The 18,316-nt window shown below is 42.4% G+C and overlaps 2 protein-coding genes across 8 annotated transcripts; one reads left to right on the plus strand and one right to left on the minus strand.

Annotated features, from left to right (window-relative positions):
• The first annotated feature begins 249 nt into the window (after positions 1–249).
• On the plus strand, positions 250–13,849 carry slc35a3b (solute carrier family 35 member A3b). 6 transcript variants are annotated; one of them, XM_040144659.1, is made up of 9 exons: positions 250–414; positions 520–654; positions 5,885–6,131; positions 6,323–6,477; positions 7,808–7,930; positions 8,133–8,307; positions 11,723–11,841; positions 12,011–12,144; positions 12,950–13,849. In XM_040144659.1, exons 3-9 carry the CDS (start codon positions 5,927–5,929, stop codon positions 13,065–13,067), a joined length of 1,029 nt encoding a protein of 342 aa, XP_040000593.1. In that variant the 5' UTR covers positions 250–414; positions 520–654; positions 5,885–5,926; the 3' UTR covers positions 13,068–13,849. The 6 variants fall into 6 exon arrangements, with proteins under 6 accessions (XP_040000593.1, XP_040000592.1, XP_040000594.1 ...); XM_040144658.1 differs by having other exon boundaries at positions 250–654; XM_040144660.1 differs by lacking the exons at positions 250–414; positions 520–654 and adding an exon at positions 3,676–3,773.
• Positions 13,850–15,809: 1,960 nt separating this feature from the next.
• fam78ba (family with sequence similarity 78 member Ba) lies at positions 15,810–17,707 on the minus strand. 2 transcript variants are annotated; one of them, XM_040144297.1, is made up of 4 exons: positions 17,698–17,707; positions 17,013–17,304; positions 16,504–16,783; positions 15,810–16,052 (listed from the first exon to the last, which is right to left on the minus strand). In XM_040144297.1, the coding sequence occupies exons 2-4, from the start codon at positions 17,273–17,275 to the stop codon at positions 15,810–15,812; spliced, it is 786 nt and encodes a 261-aa protein (XP_040000231.1). In that variant the 5' UTR covers positions 17,276–17,304; positions 17,698–17,707. The 2 variants fall into 2 exon arrangements, with proteins under 2 accessions (XP_040000231.1, XP_040000230.1); XM_040144296.1 differs by lacking the exon at positions 17,698–17,707 and having other exon boundaries at positions 17,013–17,347.
• Positions 17,708–18,316: the final 609 nt, after the last annotated feature.

Here is an 18,316-nt window from a genome sequence, read left to right on the forward strand (position 1 = left end):
GAGCACCATCTAAATCATATGAAAACATCAAATTCCATGATCTAGAGTATCACATATTATCACACCAACATCACAGCCCATACGTCGGTCAAGCCATTAGCACACAGCCTAGCCCTACCGAGCCTCGTAACCTCACACAAACCCTTCGGTGAGTTTGTTTGCTGTCCTCTCTTTTATCCTATATCCCTCCACCAAGCTACTGAACATCGTTTGGACTTTGGCTTTTGGGCTGGCACTTTTCGGCTCATTTTCTAATGTGGGGGATTAGGACTCTTCTAACACGATAGGGATTTTCATTTTGTGACTTTCGAGGAAAAGTGTAAAACAGTTACAAAGTTTGGCTTGAAGTCAGTCGAGCGATCTGTGAATTAGCCACCTTTCTTCTCCTCCACCAGGTGTCACCGAACATCTGGAGTAGGTACACGTCCATCAGTTCATTCATTCAGTCAGGTTTATGGGAGGAGGCTCCGTCTCAGCTGCACATTTGAGGTTTTACCGCAACAACTTTCCACTTTTTAGCTGCGAGACGTTTCTACGTCTTCACTTCATGGGTGTTGTAATAAATACAGAGAAGAGCCAAAAGGGAGAAGACTGTCCGGCGAATGAGCGTCCGCAGATCAGCTGCCATCCGCGTCCTTAGCTGAGGTCCCACAGGTAAGTTACTGTGTAATGGAGAGTTGGAGAGGCTGCTCTTTCAGGCACGGAGGGGAGAAGTTCGACTTTCAGCCCCTTTACAGAAAGCGGGTAAAATACTAAATAAGCATATGAGTTATCCTAAGTTTGTTAGTCTGCGCCTCTGGCCACTGGTTTTTCTCCCCATCTGTCAAGACCCCTTCAGGGGCAGCTTGATCAAACGCTAATGAACCTACAGCAGAAGACAGCAACTAATAACAATCAGACTAAGTAGGTATGTGGGCTTGTGGCAAAACTGTTGCTTTGACTCCTTCAGTCATTCCTTCACTCACTCTTCTTCGCTGGTTTGCCTTCTGACGGATCCACATCCTGATGATGCTGTGAAGTTCAATATTTGCTCAAGTGAACTCCCAATAAAACAAATTCACAAGGATTTCCTGGGGATGGCGCCCAATCAGCTCTGCTTTTATTACACAGATCCACGTCACCTGCATTGAGCAGGTTGCAGATTGATGACTTGTCAGACTGTACTTCGATTGTGAGACATTCCCAAAATTTCAGTAAACTCAAGTTTCGGCTTAGATCTGAAACATCTTTGTTGTTCACCAGTGTTGAGTTACAGTATCCTGTATGCTGAGTTCTTAGAATGAGGCCTGCGCCTGTACTTTTCCAGGTCCACAGACACTGCTTTGTTTGACCCGAGTCCACCACAGATCTGTTTTCTATGTTATCTGATGCTACATCTGATCTGGAAAAGTTTAAGAAAAAAGCGGTTATGTGCTGCTCTGTATGCTCCTCACAATCAAACATGTTGATGTGGGTCTCGTCACAGGCCTGGTTTGTGAAGATGTTGCGATACACGTTGAGCTACAGATTTTTGGAGACAAAACACTAATGGAGCCCAGTGACAGCATCGTGTGTCTCCCAGAGATGATGTTCAGCCGCTCACAATGACTTATTGGCCTGGAGGCTACCAGAGCTTCCATGTGATCAAAGCTCACGGCTATCAAACGTTCACAGCCTTATTAGTCTTGTTTCTGTTTTGTAACGTCTATTTCAAGAATGTACTGTTTCCGGCCTCCTCGGTTTGGTAATTTCATAAACTTAAAGTGTTTCACCTCATCTATCCTGTTTTTGTTTTTGTTTTTTTGTTTGTTTGTTTTTTTTTTGCCTGAGGAGAGCAGGTTGTGTCAGATTGAGACAGTGGAGGAGTTTTGTGCATCTCTGTCAGGGCCTCAGAGAGCCGGTTTGCTTAGAACCATATCGAGGTTATCTGACTGATAACTTCTAGGGACAGGTGGGTTTATTTTCATGACAACATGTTGGCACTTCATACACTATGGCAGTAGTTTAGGAAGTACTCGCACCCTTCACTTCAAAAAAAAGTAGCAACACGTCACTGTAAAACAGTCTATCACAAGTAGAAGCTCTTGCATTCAAAAGTAAAATTACAGTATTGACCACAAAATGGGCTTAAAGTTTCAAATGATAAAACTAGGCTAGACATAATGCAGACCTGCCCTGTTGGTGTTACATTATTATATTATTAATTTGGTTATTATTAATGACGCATTAAAATGCAGGCCGTATTTTAATATTCTTGGTGGCTGAGGTGGAGCTCATTTTAACTGCTTTCTATACCCTTGGGTAGTTTAATCTATAGCAATGGATCCTGCTTTATAAACCTATCATATGTTTTGTATGTAAAATCTTAATCTTAAAAGTAACCAATAACTACATCTGTCAAATAAATGAGACGGAGCAAAAATATGAATAATTCTCCTTGAAATGTAGTGGAGTACAAGTATCAAAAAATGGAAATACTTGAGTACAAATACCTCCAGACTGTTCAGTAACTGAGTAAATGTACGCATAGTTACTTTTCAACATTGCTGGCATGACCCATTTTTATTGAGACTTATCGCTGCAGATAGCACACTATACTGTGCTATGCTATTATTATTTGCATTTTGACGTCTTCCAGTTTTAATCTTCACTCGCTGTATTTCACTGCGCAGTGTCTCGCTTTGAATCGACTTTGTAGTGCAATAAGCGGGATACTGTATCTCACCTATTTTGGCGACACGGCCTGGATGCAGGTTATTTGAAAAGGTTTAGCCTGATTTGCAGAAATCAACTTAAAAAATACATACACCTCATGTACTGATGCTCTGAAAACTGGACTCTTTTTTTCCCTCGACTGCAGGTAAAAAAAATGTCTCAGAAAGAGTCACACAATCTCTTCTGATGCATCCATGAATGAATGAATGAGTCACTCAGTGCTGTGTGGGACAGTGCAGCCAGTTTTAAAAAATAAAATCTCATTTCTAGTGAATTTTCTATCCGGTGATATTTTAGTGACTGACTAAATAGTTTCGCTTGGCTTGAAATTTGCTGTCCTTCAAAAGCGGCTGAGGTTGGGAAAAACATTTTATTCCACAATGTCTGACACTGTCATATACAGCGTAATGCGTGTCTGCTTCATCCAACTCACGACTGAAGTTATGTGATGTTTACCTCAGTTAAATAATTAAACCCAAGCCTCGATATTTTTAACTGTCCCTTTCCATCGAGTGTAAATGTTCTAGATGTGTTGTGCATCATTTATACACGATTCCCCGAAATTAAGCCTGACATATTTGGTATCTTTGGTAAATATCTTGTAGGTTTGAGCAATGTTTGGATGCACAGGTTGAGTTTGTAATGGCTGACCCACCAGCAGGCTGCTGCTTATTAAGAGGTTGAATACAGCTGTCGCAAGTAAATTCAATTTTAGCAGATGATTTTATAAAGCAGCGCATAGCTGGCAACTGAATATGAAAGTCAGTAGTGTTCTTGAAATTTGCAAAGGGAGAGAGAGGGAGAGAGGAGAGTTTGTCGGGTGTGTAGAAGAACACACACACACACACACAGAGGGGGATTGTGCAGCCACGCCCCTTTGCTTGAGGTCAGTGTGTTACATAAGGAGGTCAGTGTGTTGAACACACCACACCTCTTGTTCTGTCAACATTTCTTTGGCCTTCGTGGTTTGTTTTACATCCTCTATTTACCAAAGTGTGATACTCGCCGTAGTAGATATAATACAACCATTTTATGACTCGGTGGCTCAGTGGACTTTGTCTCTCAGCACAGCAGTAAAGGTGAAAACAGATTTACACATTCTCTCGCATGTTACTTTCACCAGAAAAACAACTCTGTGTGCTTGAAGTAAGAGAATAATTACAGTAACAGCAAGAAGGAAATTCAAACTGTGTTATGGTCGGTCAGATCTGCTTGCACAGTTGTCTAAAGGCAATAGTGATACAGTGTTAGCAGGGGCCAGTTAATAACCATACAAGGTAAATAGTCCACCTGAGCCATTCCTGCCCTGCAGGTTTAGCCAGAGGAGGTCTCTCAGTTCCTCCCACCACTTGGAGGGGGGCAAGCTCTCTTACACTACAGTAGTAACATGGCTCCGGAAATGTAGTATGGTCCGCCTCTTTGAATATTCTGCCTTCTGCACTCAGAAAGGTGGAAGTGGCGGCGGTGACCGTTTAGAGATAAGATGCTTCAGTCAGGAAATGTAATACAAAAGAGCGAAGCATGTCAGTCTTCAGTTCTTCAGGTCACCAGAGTTATGACACTGGTAATAATTATCTCATTACTCTCAACCTGCAACAACTAGATACCGTGCTTTCTTGTTGGTGTTTTGCTAAGGGCTAATACATTAAATACAAACCAATTTAGTGAAAATGATATCAAACTTCTTTACTACTGTTGACAGTATAGCATTTTTTTTGTTTTTGTTTGCTACAGGCATATGTTTGTATGTGTGTGCCAGTGGTAGAAGAAGTATTGAGATCCCTTTCTCAAAGTACAGGCAGAGGTCCTGCACTTATGATCAAGTGAAGTGTGCCATCAGTAAAAGGTATTGAAGGTATCAAAGAAAAAAATACTCGTCCTGCAGAGAATGGCCCCTGTGAGCGATGTATTATGACATTCTTCAATTGTTAATGCTGACGCAACAATGTGTAAGTAGAGGAAAATTGTACCTGTTTTTACCTCAAATGGTTATTTGAATGACAAATAAGTTTAGAGGGGAAATTTGTCTTTGTTTGAACTCCAGCTAGACACCTTCTTTAACTGTGCTTTATTTCATAGGCTCGTCCATATGTTGTTTTTTTTTTTTAATGTAGAATCTTAATCTGAAAAGTAATTAGTAACTAGAGCTGTCAAATAAAGCCGGTGAAGTAAAAAGTATATTAATTCAGTTTGAATTGTTGTGGCGAGATGTATAAAATGATATAATAAAATGGAAGAAATCAAGTAAGTAAGTCAGATGTTATCAAAAAGCAAATGCCCATGTAAAATAGTAGCTATGAATACTCCGTGAGCACTTGTAATAACTGCATCCAGTGTTTGACAGCAGCTTTAATTCCGTTCTTTTATTGGGTACTAAAATTTAGTTTTACTTTTTTACCTCAGAGGGCAAATTCACCTTGTAGTTAGATGCATAACTACATTAACTAAGCAAATTTTTTAAACATCAATATTCAAAAAATTGTCCTCACTTAAAACAAGATATTAAAATGTGCACAACTGACTAAGAAGAGGTATATCATTAACCAGAGAATTGAAACATAATATAACAGAAAAAAAGAGTTTATGCTCAACTTTTTCATAAAGGGAAACTGAAGGCTGGGGCTGTGCTTACACATTGCTGGTCACTTGAGGTTTCAACATCACCGATGATTCATCAATCCCTCCTTTCTGAATCAATGATTCGTTTCTGTTGTTGGAAGACAGATTTCCAAAGTATAGAAAAGCTGAAGGCTGTTTGGATCTTTAAGTTGTAATGTAAAATACATGGCTTTCCCAGCCCTCTGTATTGTACCGTTGGTCTGAGTTCCTGTCGATCCAGTACTGTGGGCCGGTCACAGGAATGACCTGCACTGCACCAGGCTGGATCTACAGGATCTACTACCCTGTAATTACAGAACAGCTTTCTACACTCAAACTCTCTTCTGCAGACTCTTCAGAGTCTGTAACGTCTGTGAGTTTTGACCGTCTCCCCATTTATGTCTTTTGAATCTGTCTTTCATGCTGTCCTTCAATAGTTTTGACTTCATTTTGTGACATTTCATAGCAGAAGTTGGTTCCCTGCTCAAAGATGCATCAGCAGCTTTGTTCTTACTGTATCTGGTTTTAGGAACAATCTAACCGAGGTATGTCTACTTCACTCTTTCTCTTTTTCTTTCTGTCTTTCCTAAAGGCTCCATCGTTGTCTGCTGACTCGGACACAGAGTCCCCCGCAATGGTCTTGTCCTCGTCACACTCCTTGAGGCTGAAGTATACATCTCTGGGGGTGCTGGTGTTGCAGACTACCTCGCTGGTGCTCACCATGCGCTACTCCCGCACCCTGAAAGAAGACGGCCCCCGCTACCTGGCGTCCTCTGCCGTGACGTCGGCTGAAGTGCTCAAGATCCTCACCTGCACCCTCCTCGTATTTATGGAGAACAGTGAGTAGAAAGTCCGGAGTAGCATGTGTGATGAGTTGAGATGTTTTTCGCTTTTTTTTGGTTCGTTTCCAGGTGGCACATAGATCTCATATAAATGTACCCCCATCCTCTCTGTCGCTTGTGTTTGTCTCCTCACTCCATGGGTGGTCCGCAGGTTAAATTACTGACAACACGCTCTCCGTCTCTGCCAGATTTCAGTCTGCGAGCAATGAACCAGCTGCTGAAGGTGGAGATTGTGAACAAGCCCCTGGAGACCATGAAGTTGGCCATTCCTGCAGGGATCTACACGCTGCAGAACAATCTGCTCTATGTTGCTTTATCAAACCTGGACGCAGCCACCTATCAGGTTACACATTCATGTGCTGGTTTAAGTTCACTGCGTGTGTGTGTAACTAAACTGGTTTCAGTATAGTTTGGCAGTTGTCTTGCTGTCATGAATTTACAGCGCCTAGTAGCAGGAAATATTTAGTTGTTGTTGTTTTATAATAAATCTGTATAATCCTGTCCCTAATCCCTAATCCTGTTTTTTGAGTATCAAGCACTGACCCCATGTAGACTAGAAAGTTCTTGGTTTTGTTCATCTCAAAGAAAAGTGGCTGTGGTCAGCTTTAACGTCAACACATACTGAGAAAATTTCAAGTTCTCAAGTTGTTTACTGCTGACTGATGATGACTGTTGAATGACTGATTGATATGGTACCATATTCATTACTTTATAAGTATCGATCTTCTAACACTGTAACTCAGAGTTTACGAGCTGTGAGAGGAATAGAATTTGACACTTTGTGTAATACAGTTATTCACTTTCTTGCTGGGATGAGAAGGTAAATATGAAGCTGCTGCTAGCAGTTAGCTTAGCTCAGCATAAAGTCTAGGAGCTGGGGCAAACAGCTGGCTGGCCATGGTCAAATTTAATAAAATCCATCTACCAGCACCTCTACTCACTAATAACAGCAAGTCGAGAAGTGGTCCTGCATAAACCCCAATACAATCACAGTTTCTGATACGTAGCAAAAATATTTACTACTTTTGAAGAGGGAACATGGCCATGTTTGTCCTTACTTCTAGTCACATAGCGCTCTCACAACTTAAACTACATGAGCGCCAAGATTACTGTGTTCCTGACTTCCCATTTTATAAAAAAATACATCCTCATTAGTTACATTTGAAGGCAGTGAAACGTCCCTAGTCCTGCCACACTTTCCCAGGGACCCCGTAGTTCAGAGGACTTCTATACACATTATTAGCCAAATGGGGTTCTACTACTGTACAGGATAGGAAAGAGGAAATGATAATAACCATAACAATAAGATCTGATAAGCCCTCACCAACTACAGCTCCCATGAGGTGCTGAGAGGGGTTAAGATTGATGGGATATTTCTGATTTTATCTTTTTTAAAATGAGGTGTTCTAATCCAGAACAGTAGTAAATACCCATTTATCTCGGAGTATGGATAGAGTGCCCCAGTATCATGTTTCAACTTTTTACAAACGAAGAAACTCTCCATTAGAAGCAAGTCAAACAGAAGCTACATAGACAGGAGAGCCAGGACTTCAGCTCTCTATAGTGAACCTTCTAAGTTCACTTGGGCTCGTGTTCGATGTAACAGATATCCCCTTGTCTTAGTCACATACCTGACTACTTCACTTTTGGTGCTTGTATTGTGCTCCACCAAGGTCACGTACCAGTTGAAGATCCTCACTACAGCGCTCTTCTCTGTCTCCATGCTGGGGAGGAGGTTGGGCCTCTACCAGTGGCTCTCCCTGCTCTTCCTCATGGCTGGGGTCACTCTAGTGCAGGTACCGGCACACACTGCAACTGTGAAGTCAATGAGCAGCGTACAAACACTCAGGCGTAGCTGCTGTATTATTTCTTGGGCTGTGATGTGTTTTGTTTCCGTGGGATGCTCAATCCTTAGTGACAGTACTCTGAGCAGGCAGATTTACAGTGTGCTGGCTCTCCCTGCACATTAGTTTTGACCTAATGTTTTAACCTCCACAGTGGCCCGCTGAGTCTGAGGGTGACTCTGAGCAGAAGATCCTGTCTGCAGGCTCCCAGTTTGTGGGACTGATGGCCGTGCTGATGGCCTGTGTGTCCAGTGGCTTTGCTGGAGTTTACTTTGAAAAAATCCTCAAGGAGACCAAACAGAGCGTGTGGGTCCGTAACATACAGCTGGGTGAGTGACTAGGACCTCTGTATGTTTGGTAGAGTGAGGCAAACTGAGTTTTACAGTTGCTTTGGCTATTGTAACAACCCTAATTTATCCTGCTCTCACATCCAAAGAAATTCATGGTCTATGCGACACAAAAATAAACTAATACAAGGTTTCATTATTTTCCAAATTAATGTTCGATTTTAGGTCATTACCTCAGCAAATTCATTTCTGAAATGTAATGTCTACACATTTAATTATAAAAAGTCAAAGCTGGAGAAAAGGAAATCTTGTCGATGGGCTATTACTGACCTATTAGGCAATGATGAATCATTTGTTAACATCAATGAAGCCCTCAGTCACAATTTTGAAATACTCGTAAACCACGATTTATTAGAAAGTTGAAAGAAAAAATAAACAGATCCATTTCCTTTGTTTTGACCGTTGAAGATTTGAGTAGTGTGTAGTGTTAAAAAAATGTACACATAAAGCTCAGTTTATTACTCACGAGGAGTCCTGTTCAGCCTGTAAAAACAGGTGTATAGTGTCTTCTGTGGCTCTCGGAGGAGCTTTCCTAAGTTTGGAAAAAAGAACCCTGATGATGTCATCAGGGTTGGACGCGGTGTTTTTGAAGCTCGACCCATACTAGTGACTAAATTCAGCATATGATGGCCTCTGCTGCTGCCATTTTCACAATTATTTCTTAAATCTGTCTCTTGTGTGTCCTAAATTGCTGGTGTAGACCTTTAAATTCAATACTAAATGGTTATAATATGCACTGTCTGCGTACAAAAAGGTGCAACACACTGCAACTATAGCTGATGGATCAAACTCGCTGAATCTTATGAAATACTCACTTTTGGATTTAGAAGGTGAAATTCAGCCAGGTGAAGTGTATCCCCTTTCAGGTCACTGTATCCAGTAACACAGAGAAAATATTAAACCTTTGAATTTCAGAGTAACAGACCACACTGTTTCATTGACACAACTTATGTTTGCAAACTTCACTGCTACCTTGATATCTTTAAAGATATGAATTTGGTGAAGGTGTATGAAAGTGGAGACAAAAGGAAATAAATTAATAGTGTTTTTATAACAGTAATGTCCCAACCAACCTTAAAAAAGACATAAACTTTTTGCAACATCTCTATCCGAAAGCCTCTATTATATGTTCCTCTTCTTTTCGGCTATAACATATGGCTAGTTCCCACGATTAGATAAGACTATTTTCCCTTTTGTTGTTTTCTAAAAAGTTTTTTTTAAATCTATGCAATACTGTGTTTTATCCCCTTCTAAAAAGAAACACCATTTAGAAAACAAGTGTACATTTTAGTATTCACAATGCTGAATTTGCATCCATTATTAATTCCTTAATAAAGATATTAGAAGAGGATAAGATAACTGCAGACTCTTTTCAGATTGTTGAGGGTTTAGCTGCTTAGACATCTACCAATATGTGCTTCAGGTTCATCGTGCAGGGGAGGTTTTCCAAAAAGTTGGACTTAACTGTACACTGAAGGAAAAATAAAACCTGCCACAGAATACATTTACACTGACGTGGCCAAAATATTTAACATGTACACTAGGTGCTGCCCTTGATAAATCATCAACACACCACCTCATCACTCATGTTTAAGGCTAATTCAAGAGATGCTGCTTTTATTTATGCTGGACATATCAAATTCTTTATTTGATTTACAGGTGTGTCAAAGAGACTGGGTTTGCCATTAATTTGAAATTCAAAGGCATCACATCTGTTCTGTGCTACCAGACTACAAGACGACAGACAGCTTTCACTTGTCTGTTGAACAGTAGCTGTTGCAATGCTTTGGCGCAACCGTGCTTTGTTGCAACAATGCTTTGGTGGTGAAGGATTGCTCACTCACCCCTAGAAGATTGCGAAATGTGTAAAACAAAGTAAATACCTGAAGTTGTTTGTTAGGTAACAAAAACAACAAAAACCCCTCTTCTGATGTCCTGTTTGATAAATTAAAAGATATGTTTGATAGGACAGATAGATAGATAGATAAGTAGATAGACACTAAAGACTTTATCTACAAGGTCCTGTACATATGAGATTTTTGATGCAGTAGATAAATAATTCCACAGTGCAGAAATGATTGTACAATGACAGTAAATAAAGTAACTTGTAGTGCTTTATGAGCAGGGCTGATATAGCCAATGAACTATAGCGCTGCTCTCCTCACCCAGCGGGTGACTGTCATTGTCCATAAGAGACAGCAGTTTGCACAGGGTCCTTCTCCCTGCCCCCGTTACCAGAGAGTCCAGCTCCATGCCAACCACAGAGCCAGCCCGCCTGACCAGCTTGGGATGGGTGATGGCTGGGCAGACAGTAGCTGTTAGAGCTGGAACAGGGCAGTTGAACCAGTTATAGAGGAGGTTGAACTCATTCACTCTCCCCACATTACCATCTGTTGTACTGCCATACTTCTGCTTGCAGCCTGTGATGGTCTTCGTACTGTCCCAGACCTCCCTCATGTTATTCTCCTGCAACTTTTGCTCCACCTTCCTCCTGTGGTACTCTTTAGCCTCTCGCAAGTGGAGCTCGAGCTCCTATGCTCCACCTGGTTCTTGAATTTGAAGGCACTCTTCTTCTTGTTGAGGAGGTCCCTGACATTGCTGGTTATCCCGGGCTTGTTGTCAGCAAAGAAGCGCACAATTTTTTCACATGAACAACAATGTCCATGCAAAAGTACAGGTGGTCCGTCATGTAGTGTGTGAGCCCCACAATGTGATTCATGTGATTCCTGCATCGGGTATTCTAAAATAACCAAGAATGAGTTACATTGGAAAGAAATGGTTTGAAATTGTGTAAAAAATGAAGAGACAGGTCAACACAAGTTTGGTTAAACAACATTCGCAGTTGTTGAAAGTTTGTTTAAATGAGGATTTCTTATTTTATGACTGCAGAGCCATAGGGCAAGGGGTTAATATTTTACTCATTCTCTTTCTCTCTTACAGTTAAACCCTTTTAGTTAAATTTGCATCATAACCATGAAAATTCACAAACAAGGCAATCAGTGATGTATAACTGATTAAATGAAACCTAGTGTTTCAAATTGTAAGTTGTTTGATTTCTCGGTATGTTTACGTGTGTGTGTGTGTGTGTGTGTGTGTGTGTGTGTGTGTGTGTGTGTGTGTGTGTGACCTCTAGTGGCAGTAAGATGTGGTGAAACAACTTCTTAGGACAGCAGTCTGGTTTAAAATGACAAGACTGGTTTAAACTCTAAACCACAGCTAAGCTAATGAAGTCATGCCATCCTCGTCTTTGTTACTCTGTTCTTGCCTTCTGTCAGTCTTAATGACTTTCTGTCATGCTTTGTGATGTTTTGAATTTTTTAACAAGAATGGTAAAAACTGCTACTTTACTTGTTCCAACAAAACACCTCACTTCTCTGTTTCTTCTTGTCTCTTCCAGGTTTGTTCAGCTTTGTCTTTGGCTTCGTAGGAATGATGGTGTATGACGGCCAGAGGGTGAGACAGTCGGGAATGTTTCAGGGCTACAACACTATTACCTGCACCGTTGTTGCCTTACAGGTTTGGTCTTTACGTTTCTCTTCGTTCTCAATTTATAATTTGTGTCACATCTGTGTATTTGTGAAAGCTGCCGTTGAAATGCGTATTGCTCTTGTACATGTTTCTCTTCATGTTGAGTGTGTTTGGCTGAGTGCGGACTGCTTTAAAACTCTGTGTTCTCCGTCTCTAGGCTCTGGGCGGGCTGGTCGTAGCAGTGGTAATTAAATATGCAGACAACATCCTCAAAGGATTTGCCACTTCTCTGTCCATCATTGTTTCCACTCTCATTTCATATTTCCTATTGGACGACTTTAATCCCACTGGGTAAACAAACGCATGCTCACATTTACTCCCCAAAGGCTTAGTTTTAATTTCTTTGTCTGTTTTTTTGCCACTCTTGTGGCATAGCTCTGTGGATGGAAATGTCTGTCGATAGGTCATTTGGTCAGTCCACCACTTTGGTCCAGACTTAAATGTCTCAACAACTATTGCATCGATAGGTATGAAATTTTATACAGATATTCATGGTGACCAGAGGATAACTCTTACTGAATTTGGTGATGCCCTGACTTTTCCTCCAGGGCCACCAATGATCAATGACATTTGCGGTTGTGAATGATATATTTTGACTATGAATTGCCATTACCTTTTGTTTAGACATTGAGGTTTCCTTCAGGATACGTTGTAAACATTTGATGGTCCTTCTGACTGACTCTTCTAGCGCCATCATCAGATTAAAATTTCAATTGGCCAATACTTTAGTTTATGACCAAATACCTGCAAAACCGATGACATTCCCATCCAGCTCAGCTATACTCTATGTTTAGAGCTAATTAGCAATTGTTAACAAGCTAACCCGCTAAACTAAGATGGTGAACATGGTAAACATTGTACCTGCTAGACATTATGAAACGTATGTAAGCATTTTCATGGTGTGTTTGTTAGCATGCTGAAGTTTAGCTGTGCACTGCTGTGCCTAAGTACAACGTCACAGAGCTGCTAGCAATCCTGTAGACTTTTGTTTGCATGATGTGAACTGAGTGCAGAGTTGTTTCTTTATTGAATTCATTTTTAATGCCTTTTTTATTTTCTCTCTTTTTTTTTTGTCCTGTTCTCGCCTTTCCCTCAGAGTATTTTTCATAGGTACAGCGCTGGTTATTGCTGCTACATTTTTTTACAGCTACGAGCCCAAACCCGCCAGTGGCACCGCCGTCAAGGCACTGACTTCTGTGAACTATGCTACCTGACAGCGGATACCATCCAGCATAGACAGAGCGGGACTCTATGAACTGTGACAGCAAGTTTGGAATGTGGAAATTAAGAATGCAGGAAATGTGGAGGTGATCAAACCTGTTATAGCCGATCAACTGACAACTGTTGAGACTGAATGTGCCCCATCCGTCCTGTGAAAAAATACTGCTTTGCAAAAAAGATGGGGGTTAGTAATGTGAAATACATTTGCTTTGTAGATGTATTTTTCTCAAGGGTTTTCTCATAAAACAATACCAGGAGTACTTTGGGGCTAACTTGCCATGTCAACACACATTGCTGCAGTAGAACGAACATAATTTGTGTCTGAGCTATCTGATAAAAACATACTGTACGTGCAATTTAAAAGTGCCAGGAGGAGAATCGGATGAAACCATGGCCACATGAATGTTTGGAAATTTATATTTTATAGTTCAATATGTCAGTCGTGTAAATTGTATGTGTTATAGAATATGGGGAAAGGGATTAATTTACAAAACAAAAAGGGTGTTAATGACACTGATAGCGCCTGTCTCCAAGAGACAAGATAAACATGAAAGAGCTTCCATCTAGTGGTGGAATGAAAAGCAAACTTGCTGCAAAGAGGAGGGGTTATCTCTGCTCAAAGATGCTGAATGTCCTTTTTTATATGAGATGAGGTAAAATGGGATATGACTGCTTTGACCTTACTGCTCACAGTCTGAGTATTTATATCAAAAGCTCTCATTCTACTGTAAATGGGAAATAAAAGTCTTTATGCAGGAGCAAAAGAATAAATCCAGCCACCTTTTATGCTGAAACAACTAACTCTGCCTTGATCTTTTTCTTACTTCAAAGAGGAATTAATGGATAAATTGGAGCTGTAAGTGTGTGTGTGTGTGTGTGTGTGTGTGTGTGTGTGCACCCTCACGAACACACAAACGCTAATGCATACACACAGAGCTTGGCACACCCATGAATATTTTGAACTGTGTTTTTTTTTTTTTTTTCTGTTCCAGTTGCAGTGCACTCAGAAGAACCAAACCAGTCTCTATAGCAACAGATGGCTGAATGAGCTGCGGTGCAGCAACAAATGTAGACACACTGAATTAATATAACCTATTTTAACCTCTGAGGATTTTACAGTCTTTTTTATTCAACAATGACCCTGACAATTAAGAACAGAATTTCAGATAAACAAATTTTTTGCCAGTTTTTCTCCCCGTTTTTTGTAACAATGTTTGCATAGTTGTAGATTTCAGGGCAAAATGAGTGTATTTAGTATGGAGATAGTGTGTGTATTGAGGTGGACAGAAAGGGGAGAAAAGGAGCAGGCAGATGGGAAGGTGAGGCGTAAACCTGGAGAGGAGCACAGATGGAGGATGAGTCGTGACTCATGTGTGGAGTGGCAGGCAGAGACTTGGACTGAGCTCAGGATTAGCCACTGACAAGACCATGACACAGGAAGGCCTTCATCCATGATTATCTAAAGAAAGCCACTGCAAAATAATTCATGTCAGTGATATGAGGAGATATTGTGGTACAACCTCATAGAGCCATTGTTAAAAAATGGCTCTTATCCAAATCGATCCTTGCCAAAATTCAGTCTGGTTTATTTCCACACCAAGTAAACAATAAAGAGTACGTTTAGATTCCCTGATTGTAGGAAGATTTATGTAATTTTGTAGTGCAACATGGCCTGATACTGCCGCATCAAATCTACCCCTGGTCTGAGTACAGTTCTGCCCCGTTCCACCTATGGTATATGATGTGGCCCTGACTGCTGTCACTCTCTTGTTTTAATTTTTTTGTATGGCACTGTTCCAAGTCATTTACACTGCACTTATGAAAGCATAGCTGACATTATTTATTTAATGTGGCAACAAGTCCAGCTGATCTCTCTGATGGTGTGTCACCCCTCTGAATACAATATCAGCTTCACTACAGAGGCTTGAAAATATGTCTGTGCGTAAGTTTGGTGTATTAGCAAAACTCCAGTGAAAACTACAGCAGATCTGTTTTTCTTCCAGACTTTTATGCCAACTGGGTGCTCTTAATACAATCTGATCAATGTATGAGTTTAATCTTAACCCTACAAAGATTCATTTATAATAATATAATACTTTTGTCTATTAAATTTTCTGAATACATCCTTTAACTCTGGTACTGAGTGTGCTGAAGGCCTTTATTGGCACTGACGAGGTTTAACCAGCCGCAGGGTTTTTTGGCTGACGTTTCAATCAAAATGTCTTCAGGTATCAAGTTATACAAAACAAATGCTATTCTTAAACTTCTCCAGGACGTTTTTTTTTTTTTTTTTTGTCTCTCTCACTCTCTCATGCAATAAGATCTACATAAGGATGCAGGATGCAGTTCTTGTTGTGGACTAATACCTCTGTGGTACGTCTAAAAACAGTGCTCCTTCTTCACTAAAAGGCAGGCAAAACTCTTCAATGCAGTCCAAAACTTTTCAGGGGCCAAACAAGCCTCGATGCAACTCCAGGCCCTTGGCAATAGTTCATTGTAGACTTGTTTTTTCTGACACCATTCTGTGTCAGATCCAAGATTTAATATCCACTCTGGCTTGTTATAATGGTCCTCTTAAATCTCTTAGAGATAATGATGATGATAATGGCGTCTTGAGCGGAGGGAGACCATCAGTTCTCTCTTCACTGATAGGCTTCATCACTTCATCACCTTAATAACCCCTTTTCTGCAAGAGGGAAAAATTACACTTTTGTCTGTGCGACCACTTGACCCTCTTATTTTGGCGGTATGACCACTAGTGGAGCCCCTCTCCGTGGCCTCCACATTAGCACTTGGGCGTCATTGGCGTTCGGCCTCCCCAGCGCGTTGGGAGGAATGGGCTCCTGGTAGTTGAGGATGTGCGGTTGCTCCTGGTAGGGACGACCCATCAACGAGGCCCGAGAGCCCAGAGGCATGTCTGGATCCACAGCGATGTCCACCCTCATCCGCCACCGCACTGTTTGCAACACGATACGCTCCTGGAAGAGGAGAGCAGCATAGAATTAATATGGTTAATATGATTAATTTTCCTGTTCCTAACAAAACAAGACTTCTCTATAACAGCGTAGAGAGAATATTACGCTTCACAAAAGCCAATACATGAACACCGTAGGCATTTTGACACACATCTTCTGCTGGACTGACTTTTGAAGGGCCATTGCTGGGGCTATATTCAGGAGAGTTGAAGGCAGTGATGAGGTGCTTTGTTAGTTAACACCAAAAAGTTAAAGTGCAGGAGGAGCTGATCACATCACAGTCAGTCTGTGTGTCATGCAAGAGCGGGTTCAGAGGTATAGACAGCGTTCTTCATTCCAACTCAGCAAAACATATTTGTGACTCTGTGACACTGGGATTTCTGAAAATGATTCATGTATGACTTAGGTGCATGTGGCAGCAAACTTTTTTTCTGAGGTGTGTTTCTTGCCGCACCTTTGTGACGGAGTTCATGGCCACCAGCCAGGTGATGAAGCTCTGGTCCCTGGTAATGTGGGTGAGCATGGGCGTGTTGCTGTTGCTGATGGGGACCGCCCAGGTCACACTGGGGTAGAAGTTGTCGTTCATGCTGACAGTCAGGCGGGACGGTTTGGACGTGGGGCCGGTAAGAGTGACCGTCTCAGTGGTGTTCCCGTACCAGGGGTAGCTGACGCCGTCGGAGTCGCTGATGGCCTTGACCCGACCCTCCCGCAGCTCTGGTAACTCCCAGCTGGACCTGCGGCAGTGGACGGAGGAGGACAGAGTGGCAGGATGAGAGGCTTATTATTATAATTTTTTTTTTTTGTGGCAGTGGCAGGTGCAGAGTTGTGGTCTAGATGTTCTAGAGTTTTGTTTTTTTTTGCGTGAGTGAGAAAAACAGAAAGAGGTGTGCGCATCCAAACACCTACCCAGCTAGACACACTGAACAAAAAGTTTAAGTCTGACGGTGTCTTCTATACACTTACATGCCAATGTCACCATAGGTGTTGTAGAACTCCATCTGGGTACAAGCTTGGATCCAGCCCACCACCCAGGTTTCGTTACGGGGCACTGGCGGCATCACAACCCCCGCCGAGGCCCTGAAGTAAGGCGTCTTGTAACGGAGCACAATCGGTGAGTTCTCCTCGATTACGGTGGGACATTGGTCAATAGAGGCCGACACCTCATACACCACAATGTTCTCGCGTCGGATGCGGGGCTTGCAAGCGATGCTCTGAATACAGCCCATAGTGCAGGCGACAAGCAGAATGAGCAAAACCAGAGAAGAAGGGAGCAAATGATACCTGGCCAGTATGCACATCAGTCCCCTCCGGGTTCCACCCTTGCCTGAAGAGCAGATCTTAATCTTTTAATTGCCCATCATCACTGATTGCTTGGGAAGGGGAGGGGGGTGATTTGGAGTATCACAGTCACCATTGATCAAACATAAAAGCATCCAGCGACATATTTTCAGGATGATATGGAGGTGAGAGCGCAGTGGGGACTGGGGGGGAAGTATCACAGATCTCCGCAGCCTCCTCCCCCCGGTCTGCCTGCTGACTGCCGCACTGCCCTTGGCGCTCGTCCCCAGGAACTGAAATCCGGCCTCCCCTGGGCTGCTGCTGCTGCTGCTTCTCCGCCGTGCGTCCGGAGGCTCCTCTGCTCCTTGTCGAGTCCACACGTCCGGCTGCACGTCGGTGCCCCTTGATCCTGCTGCTCTGCTCCCGGCTCTGCGCTGTCATGTCAAGTGGCGACAGGGCAGCCAGGTGCGCCAGAGGAGGGGGGCTGGATGCCTTTTGTTTGCTTGGCTTTCCCGTATTTGCCCTACATTCGCGCGGCGCCCTCAAAAGACAAAATCGGGCTCTTCATCACTTTGACCTACATGAAAAGAAGCTTCATCAAATGAGCGAGAATGTGCCGTATAAAGGCGAGACAGCAGGGCTATAAACGGCGATTTTAATGTTTTCCTCGCGGTGTGCTTCCAGTCCTGGGGATGCATGAATGGTGCATCATGAATGGAAGCAGCGAAGCAGCATAAACGTGCAGAAAACAGTGACCGTACCCAGCCGTCCCTCGGTGAGCCGTCTCATCGTTACGTTTCCTCGAGCTGGTGAGCATCAGGGACCGGAGAGCATCTTCATCCGGCCGCCGGTCGCCTTGTTCGGTCTGAAGGTGCTGATGCTGGAGAGGCAGGGGAGGGGCGTCACCCGACCGCTGCATTGAAAAAAATAACAAGTGCGAGTGGGCGTGGGCGTGGCTACGGCCTGCATCACGCCTCTGTCAAACCCTC

This window comes from Xiphias gladius, chromosome 14 (genome assembly GCF_016859285.1).
Source record: "Xiphias gladius isolate SHS-SW01 ecotype Sanya breed wild chromosome 14, ASM1685928v1, whole genome shotgun sequence".
NCBI lineage: Eukaryota > Metazoa > Chordata > Actinopteri > Istiophoriformes > Xiphiidae > Xiphias > Xiphias gladius.